This window comes from Odocoileus virginianus, chromosome 17 (assembly GCF_023699985.2).
Source record: "Odocoileus virginianus isolate 20LAN1187 ecotype Illinois chromosome 17, Ovbor_1.2, whole genome shotgun sequence".
NCBI lineage: Eukaryota > Metazoa > Chordata > Mammalia > Artiodactyla > Cervidae > Odocoileus > Odocoileus virginianus.
The window spans coordinates 52,366,735-52,384,035 of NC_069690.1; the positions used below are offsets into that span (position 1 = coordinate 52,366,735).

General features: G+C 57.4%; 2 protein-coding genes across 2 annotated transcripts; both read right to left on the minus strand.

Annotated features, from left to right (window-relative positions):
• Positions 1 to 382: 382 nt before the first annotated feature.
• On the minus strand, positions 383 to 1,638 carry LOC110152081 (serotonin N-acetyltransferase-like). Its single transcript, XM_020915628.2, has 3 exons — positions 1,476 to 1,638; positions 1,028 to 1,182; positions 383 to 688 (listed from the first exon to the last, which is right to left on the minus strand). The coding sequence occupies exons 1-3, from the start codon at positions 1,636 to 1,638 to the stop codon at positions 383 to 385; spliced, it is 624 nt and encodes a 207-aa protein (XP_020771287.2).
• Positions 1,639 to 12,522: 10,884 nt separating this feature from the next.
• Positions 12,523 to 14,480, minus strand: LOC110152065 (serotonin N-acetyltransferase). The gene is made up of 4 exons (XM_070478455.1): positions 14,394 to 14,480; positions 13,801 to 14,037; positions 13,357 to 13,511; positions 12,523 to 13,017 (listed from the first exon to the last, which is right to left on the minus strand). The coding sequence occupies exons 2-4, from the start codon at positions 13,961 to 13,963 to the stop codon at positions 12,712 to 12,714; spliced, it is 624 nt and encodes a 207-aa protein (XP_070334556.1). The 5' UTR covers positions 13,964 to 14,037; positions 14,394 to 14,480; the 3' UTR covers positions 12,523 to 12,711.
• Between the last annotated feature and the right edge of the window lie 2,821 nt (positions 14,481 to 17,301).

Sequence of the window (17,301 nt, forward strand, 5' to 3'; positions counted from 1 at the left end):
GGGATGAGGACCAGAAGGGGCAGCCCTGGGTCTGGGGGGATAGGGGCTCCTTTGGTGACGCAGAAGCAAGGCTGCAGGATGCCTCCCACTGACCCCAGTTCACAGACCCAGCACGTGTGGGCGCAGTTTGGATGCAGGGGGTCCGCAGGGCCTGGCGTGGACAGAGAAGACCACAGAAGTACTGTGCCCCAGGAGGGCACCCAGGCTGGGAGCAGCCGCCCCGCCTTCTCTTTATTTCACCCATTCCCCCCTCTCCACCATCCACTGGGAATCACCGTCTCCCTTCAGACCAAGCGGTGCAGGAGAATGGCAGGATAGAGAAGGGGACCGACCAGGGATTGGGTAGGAGCCCCTGACCGTGGGCTCCCCGGGAGGCAGCAGGTCAGGGGTCACTGTTCCGGCGCAGGGCGGCATGGCCCTGCAGGGAGCAGTGCATCTCCGTGAAGGTCAGCGAGCCCACGACGATGGCACATGGGCCCACGGGATGGAAGCCGAACCTCTGGTAGAAGGGCACCAGCGGGTCCTCGCACATGAGCACGGCCCGGTGCACGGCCAGCTGGCCGCCCACGTGGTGCAGGTAGCGCCAGAGCAGGACGGAGCCCTTGCCCTGCCGCCGGAAGGTGCGGTGCACGGCCAGCACGTGCAGGTGGGCAGCATGCCCCCCGGGCCTGTGCAGCGTCAGTGACGCCTGGGGCGAGAGACAGACACGAGTCAGGGTCGCCTCTGTGCACCCCAACACCACCCGCGCTGGGCCAAGAGCAGCCACTCCCGAGAGTCTCCAATCAGGCCCTCTTCTACACAAATAGGAGCTATGACCCCAGCCCCTTTGTGGTCCCCTTCATGAGGGTCTTGAGACCCCAAAGGACTGGGCTGTCTTGCCAGGAGAGGACCCACCGTGAGCTCCCGTGTTGGATCTGGAGGAAGACATCCCCGCCTCCCGCTCCTCCCCCACCTTCTGCCTCCATGGGAAGTGGTGACCTCTTTTCCTGAGGCCTTCCCGGGACCGGGCAGGTCACCCCATCCTCACCTGAGTAAGTCTCTCCTCGTCCCACAGGGAGCCGATGATGAAGGCCACGAGGCGGCCCTCCACAAACCAGCCCAGGGACAGCTCGGGACACAGGGTCAGGAAGTGCCGGACCTCATCCAGATTCAGGGGGCAGTTGCCAGAGACAGAGACGAAGGCTGCGTCAGGAAGCACAAGTGGGTGACCCTCCGTCCACTGAGAAATCTTCTCAGATGCTGGGTGGGCTCCCCGGGTCCCCAAGCCTCCCCTGGGAAGCATGGGATTCAGCGCTGCTCTTCCCTCAACTCGCCTGAAACACACGTGCTCCTGCACACGCATAGAAACACACACTGTCAGATACTCTGGGGGCCTGTCTGCCAAGGACAGGGGACTCCAGGGTCTTCTCCCCCAGGGCAACGGCGGCAGAGTTCAGCAGAGTCCCAGACCCTGGGGGGCCGGGGGGGCTGCTCACCCTCTCGCTCAATCTCAAACACGCCAGCAGCGTCCTCTGGGGTGAGGCAGCGAAACTCGTTGGCGGGGAGCGTGTGGCGCCGCTGGCGGCCTGGGGACCCTGGGATCCCAGACGGCAGGCGCAGAGCCGAGGGCTTCAGGCAGTGGATGCTCAGCGTGGACATCCTGGATTTGGCTGCCACCCAGTGGGTCCCGAGCTTCAGAAGTGGCCCCTGTGAACAGGAGGGTCCCTCGGTACCTGTTGGAGAGGGGTGATGGTCAGGGGGCTGGTCCTCATCTCCCAGGGGGCCGTCCAGGGCGATGACGCATCTTGCCTCTCTTGTAGGGGACCTGGAGGGGGAGTCTGGGCGATAGGGCATTAATTCCTCCCGCCCTGTGCCTGCTCACAGGCTCCCTGGGTCCCTTTCTGTCTCTCTCCCTGACCCCCTGTCGATGTGCAGATCTTAGAGGCAGCCATGCCTCTCTTACGAAGCCCGTAATTTGCGAGTTGCCTTCCCCTCCCTCCTCCACCTTCTCTCCCCACGTCTCCAAGCCCCAAGCAGGGGACTCCTGTTCCTGGGAGCCTGTGAGAGGATCCCACTTACCAAGACCACAGGGCCAGTTAGCCCAGAAGCTGTCCTTGGGCTCAGGAGCCAGGGAAACCCAGGACCTGCTTTTGTAGCAGGTGTGGCCAGGCAGCGCATGACAGTGTCCTCAGAGATTTCCAAGGCAATGTCCCACCTCCACGTCACCCCAGGCAGGAGGAAGCCAGCAGGGCTGGGCCCTGTCCCCAGCCTCTGAGGGCAAAACCTCAGGCTGGCATGCAGGACACAGAGGGGATTATAGCAGCTGACGAGGCCCCGGAGTTTGGGGAAAAGATCACTTGGGACTGCTCAAAAACAGAAGTCAACCGAGTCCATTCTAAAATCAAATTGGCTTTATTCAGGGATTCATGAGTCAAGCACCATCCCACCTGGCAAGTAGAAAGGAGCTCCAGGGCTTCCCCGCTGGCTCAGCGGTAAAGAGTCCACCTGCCGAGGCAGGAGACCCGGGTTCGACCCCTGATCTGGGAAGATCCCACTTGCCGTGGAGCAGCTGCATCTCAACTGTTGAGCCTGTGCTCTATAGCCCGGGAACCGCAACCTCTGAGCCCAGGCAGCCGAGAGCCTGTGCTCTGCAACGAGAAGCCCCCACAATGAGAGGCTTGTGCACCGCAACGAGAGAGAGCCTGTGTGCACCAACGAAGACCAAGCACGGTCCGAAAGAAATAAGTATTTAGAAAGGAGTTCCAAAGAGTTGTACAAAATCGGAGACCTTCAAAGACTGAAGGGGCCAGGAACAAGGAGAGAGCTGATGAGGAATTCCTTGATGGTCCAGCGGTTGAGACTCAGCTCTTTCACTGCTGGGGCCTCTTAAATGAAAGAGTAGATGAGGTCTATTAGGAAGAGTATGTCACTAGTGCTGACCAGGAAATTCCAGACTGACTGGTTTAGCATCCCAGATCCGAGAGAGGCAGAAGCTGCCGAGAGGTTAGGTATTAAAACCTCAGTTTGGTGCGGCTTAGCACTAGAGACTCCATTTTGGGCCTGACATTGATTTCTAAACAGGGTTAAGCCTCAGGAGTCAGGCTCTAACCTCTGCTCTGGTGTTCACTGGTTGGCTGGGGCATCACCCTCTGTCCCCTGGGGACCTGGGCATGCCCTCCTCTGAGGTTCTTCCAGCCCTGGCAGCCCGAGATTGCTACATTTATGGCACTTGATACCTGCTCAACCCTGGATCAGAGTCTGCTTTAATCCACATGACAGCTCTGCCCAGTGAGTATGAACCCCATGTCAGAGAGAGGGAAACTGAAACTCAGAGAGGGGAGGTGACCTGTGTGTGGCCCCCGGGGCTGCTGGGCCCCGTCGATTTTCCAAATGATCAGTTCACAGCTTTGCATCCTCCAGTCAGGGTCTACCAAGCAAAGGGAGCTAGTGAGCCACCTGTCAGCTCAAATCTGGTTCTCGGATGGGCAGGTGGGACCAGTGAGCCTGGACACACACGCGTGGCTGCTACTGCGCTATTCAGACCTTACTGTGTCCACAGGGACAAGCCTCTGAAAGGGTCCCATCACTGACAAACCCCGGAGGCCCTGTCCGCATACATCACCTCCTCCATGGTGTAGGCAACCAAAGTCTGGTTCCGCACGTATGCCTCTTTCTGAGCACTGGGGAAGATCTCCAAATGCAGTGTGTGCTAAGTCACTTCAGTTGTGTCCAACTCTGTGTGACCCTGTGGACTGTAGCCCGCCAGGCTCCTCTGTCCTTGGGGATTCTCCAAGCAAGAACACTGGAGTGGTTTGCCACGCCCTCCTCCAGGGGATCTTCCTAACCCAGGGATGGAACCCAGGTCTCTTGGGTCTCCTGCATGGGCAGCTGTGTTCTTTTACCACTGGGAGGACCAGTGCCTGTCTGGGGGCGTGGGGGTGGGCTTTTTGTTAAATCCCAGCTGTACCCCAAGCGGCGTGTAGGATGTTAGTTCCAAGACCAGGGATGGAACCTACGCCCCCTGCAGTGGAAGCTCAGAGTATTAACCACTGGACCACCAGGGAAGTCCCCTCAAACGGGGCTTTTGGGGAGGTGCTGGAAATGTAACGTTACATTCTTAAATTTAACTTGTGTGATTTTGTGCATACTTGTTCTACTTGAAGTTTACTTAAATATCCGGAAGACTGCTTCACCTAACAGGTGCACTCCAGAGTTCCCTGTCTACCAGTGGCTTCACCCCATGCCCAGGGCTGCCCTCTGATCTTAGTATCTGACGTGAGCTTTCCCTCGGAATCTAGAGTCTCAGCAAACTGCCTCCTGCTCCCCTCTCCTTTGCCACTACCCCAGCCCCTCTTCAGGCCAGCAGATGGCCCCTGGCTTCCCTTTCCACCCCCAATTCACACCCCTCCTGCAGCTCTCAGCCGCTCCCTAGCGAGCACCCAGCCCTGTCCTTCGTTGACACACACTGCCATCAGCCCTTAGCTTCTACACGCGCACAGCAGGGCTGACCCCTGTCCACACACCACAGAAGGAGCCCCTGCTCTCACCAGGATCCGGGAGGCGCGCCAGTGCTGGCCCGGCCAGGTGCTGCTGGGCCCACCTGGTCCTGATGCTGGAGTGACCTCAGACCAGCCCGGGTGCCCCCACACCCTTTCACCCAGGGCCCCTTTGCTGTCTGCAGCCCAGCAGAACCCCCAGAGTTCACATGGCCCCCCCACTCACCACACCTGCCACTGGGCAACTTCCAGTCTTTCCCCTTCTGGGGACCCACGACTGACTTTTCAGGACTGACCAGAAGACTTCCTCAGGTTTGGCCTTCACATCTGCTGGGGCAGACATGTGCAGGACCTGGGCTGGGCACCCCGACCTCCAACCTGGGGCCCCAGAAAAGGCCTCCTCTGTTAGGGGCTGCCCAGGTGGCTCAGTGGGTAAAGAACCTGCCTGCCAAGCAGGAAGACGTGGGTTCCATCCCTGGGTCTGGAAGATCCCCTGGAGAAGGAAATGGCAACCCACTCCAGTATTCTTGCCTGGAGAATTCCAGGGACAGAGAAGCCTCACGGGATACAGTCTGTGACGGTCAGAAACCTCTTAGCCACTAAACAACAAAGCTCTTCTTAGATCCTGTGGCTCCACCTCGCCCCCTGGTGGCTGATCACGACAGCCTGGAGTCGTGAAGAAATGCAGGCTCTTTTGTTTGGACACCATATGGCGTATGCTTTCTGGAAAACCCGTTCAGGCACACGGATCCTCAGAGAACAAGACCAGTAAGATACAAAGCACAGCTAAACGGGGGCATGGCTCCCATGGTGGGCAGGAAAGGGCAGGGAAGGGTGATCATGAGGCCTCTCTCCTGGTCAACAGGAAGAAAATGACAATACCCCATTACAGGGAGGGGGTGCTGGGAACAAAGATGAGGGTGCCCTCTGCAGTGAAATCAACATCAAGAGTGACAGCAATAGTGTCTGGTACCAGCCAGAGTAAAAATCTGCTGAGGTTTTTTTTTTGGCCTAACCCCAAAGCACGCAGGTTCTTAATTCCCTGACCAGGTATTGAACCCAAGCCCCCTGAAGTGGAAACACAGAGTCTTACCCACTGGGCTGCCAGGGAATTCCCCACTGAGGCATTTCAGGCCACTAGACTTGATAGTTGGAGAAGGCAATGGCACCCCACTCCAGTACTCTTGCCTGGAATATCCCATGGACGGAGGAGCCTGGTAGGCTGCAGTCCATGGGGTCGCTACGAGTCGGACACGATTAAGCGACTTCACTTTCACTTTTCACTTTCACACATTGGAGAAGGAAATGCAACCCACTCCAGTGTTCTTGCCTTGAGAACCCGAGGGACGGGGGAGCCTGGTGGGCTGCCGTCTATGAGGTCGCACAGAGTCGGACACGACTGAAGTGACTTAGCAGCAGCAGACTTGCTAGTGATATGTCCTCCTCCTCCCCTGGGCTGTAATTGAATCCATCAACCAAGGGAGTAGCCCCAGGTTATGTCCATTAAGTCTGTCCAATTATCAAATAAAAATGCAGGACACCTGGTGAAATTTGAACCAGGTATACAACAAATACTTTTTAAAGCATGAATGATTCCCAGGTGGCGCCTGGTGGCAAAGAACCCGCCTCCCAGTGCAAGTAGACTAAGAGACGTGGGTTCAATCCCTGGGTCGGGAAGATCCCCTGGAGGAGGGCATGGCAACCCACTCCAGTGTTCTTGCCTGGAGAATCCCCATGGACAGAGGAGCCTGGCGGACTACAGTCCACAGGGTCACAAAAAGTGGAACACAACTGAAGTGAGTGAGCATGCACGCATACATTCGATGTGTAGAACATTTTTATACTAAAAAGGAGTTTATCTAAAATTTCAATTTCACCAGAGGTCTTGAATTTTGTCTGGCAACCCCGTTTGTGAGGTATGAGAAGGGACGTGGTCAGCCTGGGCCGGAAAAGGGACGTGAGGGAGAATTGCAGGTCTGCACCAGGCATGGGGCACAGGGAAGCAGCTATCGGAGCCTTGGGCTGGCTGGACCCTTTGGCTACCAAACCTCATACAGTTATTGCCTTCTTCTCAAAAGCCCACGTTCTGCCATTTCGCCTTTATGAAAGGCTTACATTAGTACTTGTTTTCACTAACCAAAAGAAATCTGAAGATGATTTTCGCTGTTACTTGAAAAGAGGTGAAAATCTGGAGAAGGAAATGGCAACCCACTCCAGTATTCTTGCCTGGAAAAGTCCATGGACAGAGGAGCCTGGCGGGCTGCAGTCCATGGGGTTACATGACTGAGCATGTGTGCTTGAGGGTGGAGGGAGATGGGTTGGTAGCAATAAAGTAGTAGAACTAAAAAAAAAAGAAAAGAGGTGAAAATCGAAAACAGCATTGGGGAATTGTTTGGCAGCGAACAAACTGAAGGCGGTTGTAAAAGGCCCGAGGGAAGGCGTCCGGGAACTGGAGAAGCTGTTGACTGAGGTTTTCGCTGTGATTGCCAGGGCTGCAGTGATTAACAGGAAAATAGGACTAATTTTGAAACAGCATGTAGGTTTAGGGCGGCTTTGCACATTGACTGCCTACTGAGGGTTCTATGATAGGAAAACGCGTTAAGCTAAGCAGCCAAGCTTACTATCCTATTCCCAGCCTTCCTCACCAGCCACACCAGCCACATCAGGTACAGCAGACAGCGACCTTGACCTTTGACTTCGAGGCAAGCAGACGTAGAAGACTCAGCTGTCAGAGACTTGCCTGCCCTGATGGATTCAGACGGTGGTGAGATGTCATTAGATGAACCATTCCTCTCTGTCCTGCACCCCAGTCTCAGGTACCTTTCTCCCCTGCAACCACCAAGACTGACCCTAACCCACCGTCATCACCACCTCTTAGCCTCTTAGTCTAACTGTCGTACATTATTTCTATTTGATAAACGCTGTGTGATTATCTTATGATTCCTGCCTTTGCTTTATGTTAGTGTCATTTTAATGGTTTTACATGTTATTTGGTATGATTTGGAAGATTATTTTGGGGTATGGGAACACTCAAAAGTGTTTCCATATAACTTAGTGGTAATTGCTTCTTCGCTTTATGCCCTTTTAACCTACAAAACTTTTCATGAGAACTCCCTACTTTCCGACAGTGGGGGAAACCTGTAATGTACACCCTGGTTTGATGCCCCCGGCCATGACTGTCCAGATTTCCCTGCTTCAGAACCATGGTCCTCATGCCTGGCTGCCCATTGGAATCCCATGGGAGCTTTAAAAATATTCCAATACCTGTCTCACCCGCCGAGATTCTGATATTAAAGTCCTGGGATGGGACTCCAGGCCTATGTACCTTCCCCAGGGGATTCTCCTGTGCAACCTGGGCTCAGAGCCACTACTCAAAGCGCATGTTCTCCCAACAGCCTTTTGGTCATGACTTTGAAACCTGTTTGTCTTCCTGTGGGGAAAGAATGTGGGTCACCCCACACAGGTACCCAGCCCGCTGTGTGCACAGAGCAGGCGGGCTGCAAACCTCTGTAGCCCCAGCCATTCTTTCCAGTGGAATCTGTGGCAGAGAGTGTAGACGGACCAAGGGCTGCCTGGCTGGAACTCATGGCAGTCCGCACGTGGGTTGGAAGAGAATTTCCAGACACAGAGTATTGCAGAAAGGAGTGAGTTTAGTAAGAACAAAGGGCAGAGATAACATGGGCACGAGAGCGCAGCAGGCCGACACCTTCTGACAGCCCGGGAGAGTTGACCGAAGGGAGAACAGAGTTTATGACTGGGAGACGCTGTTAGGACAGTGGGCATGCTCGAGGGAGAGATGATGTTTTTCGTGGGTTGTTGTTGCTGTCCGGTCACTAAGTCGTGTCCGACTCTCTGGGACCCCCTGGACTGCAACACTCCAGGCTCCCCTGTCCTCCACTATCTCCAGGAGTTTGCTCACACTGACGTTCATTGAGTCGGTGACGCTCTCTGACCATCTCCTCCTCTGTCGTCCCCTTCTCCTTTTGCCTTCAATCTTTCTCAGCATCAGGGCCTCTTGTGGGTTAGTAGGCAATTTTTAAAGCCTCAAGACAAAGAAAATTCCTGCTGGAGAGCTGACATTAGGTGATTGGTTCGGGTGCTATAGGGTCAGCACTGGAGTGGACGTTTTTGACTCATCTGGGGTCAGGAAGCTGGCTGGTGATGATCAGGGGGCTTTTGGGAATGGTTACCAAAGGGTTCAGTCTGCTTTGGAGGTGACCGTGGCTCTGGACTCTGTTTCTGTGGCCTTGGGGCAGGACTCCACAGAACTGCTGGGAATATGTGAGGTTCCCCAGAGGACCCTGCTAGAATAATGGGGGGCATGATGAGGGCCCCCGCAGGGACCCAGGAGTGAGATGGAATTCCCGCAGAGGCCTAGACCCACGGTTCAGCCTCCTGGGCCCTTGGAAAGCCCACCCCACATGCCTTCCCTCCCTGGTCATGACTCTTATCTCTTGTGCCCACTCCACTGCCTGTGGCTGTTCAGAGGCCTTCTGAGGAGGAGAGAAGGCCACCTACCTGTGAGGCAGTGACCGGCGACGCCACTCTCACGCCAGCGTAGAGATGAGAGGACAAGGCTGGGTGCGGGATGCAAAGTGAACGCCATCAGCTGAGTCCGAGTGGGGACTCTGGCTCGGGGGCTGCGTCCCAGGCCCCTAATCATGGGGTTCTACCCTCGAAGGCACGGGCTCCCTCCAGCACCAGCCCCCTAGAGAAGGTCCCAAGACCACGGCTCCCCCAGCTCTGACTCAGCTCACCTCTCGCTTCTTCTCCCCAGCTGCTCCCCTTTAGGGGTCCCATTGTCACCTATTCCGCCAGATCTCCTCCGGGGCCCCCCAGTCTACACAACAGGGCTACACACATCTGGGTACCAGCTGTGGCTGCCCGTCAGGTCTCTCCCACAGGCTCTGTGGTCCCAGGCAGATCCTGGGAAGTGGTGGGCTCCTGCTCCAGAACATTCTATGACAGTGGAACCAGGTTGTCCAGGCCACAGGGAGAACCCCAGAGGACCATGGGACCTGACTGCCCACCTGACCCAGCTGAGCCCGCACCGCACTAACGCTCTAGAGCGGTGAGATGACCAGACAGACTTGGCTGTCCTCACGAAGGAGAGGATATTGAAGTCTCAGTCTTCAATATTCAATCAGATTCAATATCAATATTGAATATTGATATTCAATATCAATATCAATATCAATATTGAATATTCAATATTCAATCAATATTCAATATCAGAGGATATTGAAGTCTTCTGAGGGGCTGCATGTCCCCACAGGGAAAGTGGGGGCTGAACTGGGGGATGTTCTCTCGGGGCCGAGGGTGGGCAAGATGAGACGATAACCAGAAGAAAGGTGAGGAGACGAGCAGATCCAGAATCGGGAGCATCACTGAACCCAAGGAGGAGTGGCCAGTTGCATCTCCTGCAGCCAGAGTGCAGAGAAGAGCTCAGCTTCGCCCTGATGGCCGCTGGGAGTCCTCCCAGGACTGCTGGGGGCGGGTAGGGGCCAGAGGCCCCAGGGCTCCTCCGGGGGACAAAGCAGAGGTAGCAACAGGGCAGAGGACATCGGTGAAAGGTATACTGACCCACCAGCGTGGCCAAGGCCCGGAGAACTCTCTCCCACCCCACCCCCTGCACCCTGCCTCCAGCACAGAGCCGGCAGTAGCTCAGGGCGCCTAGAAGGCCTGGCTCGGGGCGGCTGACCATTGATCTGGGCCAGGTGGGCAAGGGCCGCATTGGTGTCAGGGTCCCAGGGAGCTTCTCAAACGGGGCCCACCTGCTCCCTCTCCTCTTCCGTGTGACAGCTGCAAGGTTCCCACTGCTGACTCCTTAATCCCGGAAGAGAGGGAACAGCCGAACCCTTGATTCATGCTCCAAGGTCACCTCCATGCTGGGACCCCGCCCTCCGCTCCGCCTCTTCTCTGCTTTCTCTCCATGACCTTGACAGGCCGCCTGCCAGCACACCCCACACCTAGGAGTTAGGGCAAATGAAGTCGCCCTTGTGTGACCCTTCTTGACCCTAAGAGCCAGCAGTGTGTTGATCAGTTCCTCCTCAGGCTGTGGGCTTGTTCAGTGTCTGTCCCTCCCAACGTGCACCACCCGGAGCAGGCTGCCTGTCCTGCTTACGCCCTGGGCATGCACACAGTAGGTGCTCAATGTTTGCAGAAAGGGTGGGAGGGAGGAGTCCAGCTGTGTTCTGGCAGCTCCAGCGGCACCTCCCGCTGCCCCAGGCTCTCAGCTTTAGGGTGCCCACCCTGGGAGGGGATGACACATAGGACGACCCGGGTCCCAGAGTTCAAGCCTGGATATGCCCAGTCCTCCCCGCAGGCTTCCAATTGGACCTGGAAGTGACCCTGTGTCCTCCCCACCCACCCTGCTCATCATCAGGCTACCCCAGGTCTACCCCAGGCCCTCACCTGCCTACCCTTCACCAGCTGCTTCTGCAAGAAGAGCTTCCCTGGTGGCTTAGAGGGTAAAGCGTCCGCCTGCAATGTGGGAGAGCCAGTTTCAATCCCTGGGTCGGGAAGATCCCCTGGAGAAGGAAATGGCAACCCATTCCAGTACTCTTGCCTTGGAAAATCCCATGGATGAAGGAGCCTGGGAGGCGGCACTCCATGGGGTCGTAAAGAGTCAGACACAACTGAGCGACTTCACTTTCACTTTCTGGGAGAAGTACCAGCTGGACCAGGAGCTACACTGACCACCTGCCCAGCGGGGCCAGCACGGCTGCTCCCACCCAGCTCGGAGGACACAGGGACTGTGTCTGGACGGAGTTGTCGGCCTGCGCAGCTCCCCCACACACACCCCAGAGACCCCATGGGGCCGGCCCTGCTCCCAGTAGCTCCCTCCCCCAGGAGAGGCCGAGTCTGAGGGGAGACCCTCCTGAAGGGGGGCTCCTTGGGAGACCGAGGCCCCCCTTCCTCAGGCCCGGGCTGGGGGACACTCGGAGCCTGTGCATCTCTGCAGGTCGGGGCCCAGGCCCTGACAGCCCCCTGCTGCCCAGCCATCAGGACCACCTCCTGGGGGGACTCCTTTCTTCCAGGGTCCTGGGCTGTTGCTCGGCCCCCACCTCCGGCTCTGCTGGTATGGTCCCCTCCTCACTACTGTGAGTGCGCCCCTCCTGGGGACGAGGCTGGGGTTCCCGCCACATTCTCAGCCCTGCCTGGCCACGGCCCCCTGCCTCTTGCCCCTCCCCATAGGAGAGTCAGGGTCCGCTGGTTGGAGGGGAGGGCAGGCCGGGCAGAGGCAGTGCTGGGGTGGGGTGCAGCACTCGGTCATTCACTCCGCCTCTCTGTCGCAGCCTGGGGGAGCAGAGACCAGAACCTGCCCGGGACTCGAGGGTGCGGCACACTGCGCCCCCGTGACTGTCCCAGGAAGCATGCCCAGCGGACATTCTTAGGGCGGCACGTGCTCTCTGCCGGCTTCACTGCCTACCCCAGCGTCTGTCCCCACGGAAACAAACAAGATATTCCTGATAACAGCAGAGCCTTAACTTTACTCCCTCTTTACAGGGAGCTAATCCAACTCCCCCATATAGCTATTCCCTAATGATCTCATGTGACTTCTGCCAATAAAATTGTGGGCTGCAAGAAGGCATTTTGTTTTCCTGCCATGGAGAGCAGGAGAGACCCCCTGACTCCCCCCTGGCCAAACTACATGTGTCTGTCTTTTCACTACACGCTCACCCCCGTTTCAGGTCTGTCTCACCCACTGTGCTGGACTTGGCACCTTCCCTCAATCCTTCACCCCCCACCTGATGGGATGGAAGTTACTGTGGGCAGAGGACCCGGGGCACCTGGGGTGTGGGGGAGCTGAGAGGTGGCCCCTGCCCTTCCCTCCCCCCAGCTGCCCCCACTCCAGGGATGAGGACCAGAAGGGGCAGCCCTGGGTCTGGGGGGATAGGGGCTCCTTTGGTGAGGACGCAGAAGCAAGGCTGCAGGATGCCTCCCACTGACCCCAGTTCAAGGACCCAGCACGTGTGGGTGTGGTTTGGATGCAGGGGGTCCGCAGGGCCTGGCGTGGACAGAGAAGACCACAGAAGTACTGTGCCCCAGGAGGGCACCTGGGCTGGGAGCAGCCACCCTGCCTTCTCTTTATTTCACCCATTCCCCCCTCTCCACCATCCACTGGGAATCGCTGTCTCCCTTCAGACCAAGCGGTGCAGGAGAACGGCAGGGCAGAGAAGGGGACCGACCAGGGATTGGGTAGGAGCCCCTGACCGTGGGCTCCCGGGGGGGGTCAGCGGTCACTGTTCCGGCGCAGGGCGGTATGGCCCCGCAGGGAGCAGTGCATCTCCGTGAAGGTCAGCGAGCCCACGGCGATGGCACATGGACCCGCGGGATGGAAGCCGAACCTCTGGTAGAAGGGCACCAGCGGGTCCTCGCACATGAGCACGGCCCGGCGCACGGCCGGCTGGCCACCCACATGGTGCAGGTAGCGCCAGAGCAGGACGGAGCCCTTGCCCTGCCGCCGGAAGGTGCGGTGCACGGCCAGCACGTGCAGGTGGGCAGCGTGCCCCCCGGGCCTGTGCAGCGTCAGCGACGCCTGGGGCGAGAGACAGACACGAGTCAGGGTCGCCTCTGTGCACCCCAACACCACCCTTGCTGGGCCAAGAGCAGCCACCCCCGAGAGTCTCCAATCAGGCCCCCTTCTACACAAATAGGAGCTATGACCCCAGCCCCTTTGTGGTCCCCTTCATGAGGGTCTTGAGACCCCAAAGGACTGGGCTGTCTTGCCAGGAGAGGACCCACCGTGAGCTCCTGTGTTGGATCTGGAGGAAGACATCCCAGCCTCCCGCTCCTCCCCCACCTTCTGCCTCCATGGGAAGTGGTGGCCTCTTTTCCTGAGGCCTTCCCGGGACCGGGCAGGTCACCCCATCCTCACCTGAGTAAGTCTCTCCTCGTCCCACAGGGAGCCAATGATGAAGGCCACGAGGCGGCCCTCCACAAACCAGCCCAGGGACAGCTCTGGACACAGGGTCAGGAAGTGCCGGACCTCATCCAGATTCAGGGGGCAGTTGCCAGAGACAGAGACGAAGGCTGCGTCAGGAAGCACAAGTGGGTGAACCCCGTCCACTGAGCATCTTCTCAGATGCTGGGTGGGCTCCCCGGGTCCCCAAGCCTCCCCTGGGAAGCATGGGATTCAGGGCTGCTCTTCCCCCGACTCGCCTGAAACACACGTGCTCCTGCACACGCACAGAAACACACTGTCAGATACTCTGGGGGCCTGTCTGCCAAGGACAGGGGACTCCAGGGTCTTCTCCCCCAGGGCAACGGCGGCAGAGTTCAGCAGAGTCCCAGACCCTGGGGGGCCGGGGGGGCTGCTCACCCTCTCGCTCAATCTCAAACACGCCGGCAGCGTCCTCTGGGGTGAGGCAGCGAAACTCGTTGGCGGGGAGCGTGTGGCGCCGCTGGCGGCCTGGGGACCCTGGGACCCCAGACGGCAGGCACAGAGCCGAGGGCTTCAGGCAGTGGACATTCAGCGTGGACATCCTGGATTTGGCTGCCACCCAGGGGATCCCCAGCTTCAGAAGTGGCCCCTGTGAACAGGAGGGTCCCTCGGCACCTGTTGGAGAGGGGTGATGGTCAGGGGGCTGGTCCTCATCTCCCAGGGGGCCGTCCAGGGCGATGACGCATCTTGCCTCTCTTGTAGGGGACCTGGAGGGGGGAGTCTGGGCGATAGGGCATCAATTCCTCCCGCCCTGTGCCTGCTCACAGGCTCCCTGGGTCCCTTTCTGTCTCTCTCCCTGACCCCCTGTTGGTACGCAGTTCTTAGGGGCGGCCGTCCCTCCCTTACAAAGTCCATGAGTTGCATGTTGCCCTGCCTGCCCTCTGCCACCTTCTCTGCCCGTGTCTCCAAGCCCCAGGCAGGGGACTCCTGCTCTCAAATTCTGGGAGCCCAGGATCCAGGGTTCCACTTACCAGGGCTCCTGTGTTGCAGAAGCTATAATGTTCCCCCCACAGAGCCACCACTCCAGGGGCTGTCCACAGCCTCAGAACCAGAAAAATCCAGACACTTGTGATGTTGATCTCAGAGACTTCTAATCCCCTGTCTGCCCCACCCCCATGTCGCAGGCAGATGCAGCCAGCAGGGCTCTGCGCCCCCACCCCCCGCGCCGAGCCCTGTCCCTGCGGGCTGAGGCTGAAACCTCAGATGGCACATGGATGTGGAGGATTACAGTGGCTGGCTGAGGCCCCAGGGTTTGGGGGGATGAGCACGGGGCTAAGCCTCGTGGGTCCAGTCTAATCCGTGTCCTGGCGCCAGCTGACTGGCACAGGCATTCACGCTCTGTCCGCTGGACAAGCCGGTTTCTGAGGGTCCTCCCAGCTCTGGCAGCCCGAGCATGTCATCATTTAGGGGACTTGCTCAGTGGTTAATCAGAACTGCAGAACCAGAGGCAAGATGACAAGGCTGGGTATGGGATGTAAAGTCAACATCATCAGCTGTCTCCATGTGGGGACACTGGCTTGGGGGCTGCATCCCAGACCCCTAATGATGGGGTTCTACTCTCTATGGCACGGGCTCCCTCCAGCACCAGCCCCCTTGAGAGGGTCCTGCAATCGCGGCTCCCCAGTCTCTGACTCGGCTCACCTCTCGCTTCTTCTCCCTAATTGCTCCCCTTTAGGGGTCCCATTGTCACCTCTTTCACCAGGTCTCCTTTGGGGCCTCCCAGCCTACAAGACAGGGCTACACACGTCTGGTACCAGCTGTGGCTGCCCTCCAGGTCTCTCCCACAGGCTCTGTGGTCCCAGGAAGATCCTTGGCAGTGGGGGGCTCCTGCTCCAGAACACTCTATGACAGTGGAACCAGGTTGTCGAGGGCACGTAGAGAACCCCAGAGGACCGTGGGACCTGACTGCCCACCTGCCCAGCAGGGCCTCCCTCTGAGCCAGCTGAGCCCCCCACCCCACTAATGCACTGGAGCGGTGAGATGACCAGAACAGACGGCTGTCCACACGACAGAGTGGACATTGGGGTCTCAGTATAGGAAGGACATTCTGAGGGGCTGTGTGTCCCCAAAGGGATGCTGGGACTGAGCTGGGGGATGTTCTCTCTGGGTGGAGTGGGGGGGGGGCAGGATGAGCCATCAACAGGAAGAAAGGTGAGGAGACAGCAGACCCCAGATCAGGACACATCCCAGAACCCGAGTACTGGACAACCAGCAGCACCTCCTGCAGCCAAGCATGAAGACAGGAGCTCAGATTCTGCTAACAAGGACACCCCCAGTGACCTTGACGAGTCCTTCCAGGAGAGGGGTGGGGGAGGGTGGGGACACAGGCAGAGGCAGCCGCAGGGCAGGGGGCACTGGCGAAAGGTATAATGACTTGCCGGCGTGGCCAGGGCCTGAAGCCTCCCCTCACCCGGTCCCCCATCCCCAGCACAGAGCCTGCCGCAGCTCAGCTGCACCTGAGGGCCTGGCTCAGGGTGGGCTGCACCTGCTCCCCGCCACCGTGTGACTGCTGCCCGGTTCCCACTGCAGGACCCTGGGGCATCCACCCGGGGGACACCGAAAGGTGGGACGCACAACAAACTCCAGTGATGCCTCTGAGACACCAGTGTTCCCACCAGAGCAACTGAAAGGCCCAGACAGGCAAGGAAGACAGCGCTCAGTTCAGGCACTCGTGAAACTTTAAGAGTTGCATTTCTTGGTAGTTTTGAGGGTGGCACCCTTCTCTCATTCTTCCCCTGCACTTAAGATCTGCCCTGCACGGCGGGCACAGAGCACATTTTGCCTAATCACATTTACCTTGCCAGCCTTCCAGGTGGCGCCGTGGTAAAGAATCCGCCTGCCGATGTAGGAGAGGCAGGTTTGATCCCTGGGTCAGGAAGATCCCCTGGAGGAGGAAATGGCTACCCGCGGCAGTCTTCTTGCCTGGAGAATCCCATGAACAGAGAAGCCTGGTGGGCTACAGTCCATGGGGTTGTAAAGGGTTGGGCACGACTGAGTGACTAAGCAAAAATGGACATTTCCCACCTTAACCTGTCACTAGCAGGTTCTCCAAGGGATGGAGACCGAGATGGAGAATTGCGTGCAGGAGGTTCACTGGGCAAGCTCCAAGCAGCTTATAAATCCCTGGAAAACAGAGATTGCCTTGAATGTGTGGCAGCGAGAGATACATAGACTAGGATTCTATCAGCTAGGTGATGAGTCTTCTGCTGGTGAGGATGACACGTAGCTCGACTTCCTGTGGATTTCTTTTGAAGCCTCCTTTGGATAGATAGGCTGAATGTGGGCCTGTCCTTCTTTAGGGTTTTCAGTATCTGCCATGGTACACAGTTTCCTCAGGAACCTTCCAGACCTTTCTGGAATGGAGGTGTCAAAAGCAGAGAGAGATCGCCACCTCCTGGAGAAAGAAGGGACCTACAGCTCCCCAAGGATCTGGAGCCCAGCTGGCCGCTAAAAAGAGCCTGGGAGCCCGAGCCCCATATGTGATTTTCAGTTTTCTAGTAAACTCATGAGAAGACACCAAAAGGAACGGGTTAACTCGATTTTAATAAGATATTGTATTTAACCCAGTAGACAGAAAGTATGGTCGACAGTAACCAATATAAAATTATTACACATATTTCATATTCTGTTTTTTTCTTTTTATACTGAGTTTGTATCTTGATGCAATAAAATATCCTGAATTATAAAAGAAGAGTACAAAGTTGTGGTACAGTGTGGTCCCAAGTATATGTGACTCTATACTTGAGGACCCTTTTGTTTTAAAAAAAATTTATTGTTTCTATATTATATAATTATTTATTATAGAATAGATACAAAATACAGATGAAGGATGACAAAAGGGTCATGGTATTTTACATTTACAGCACATGTCAGTTCGGA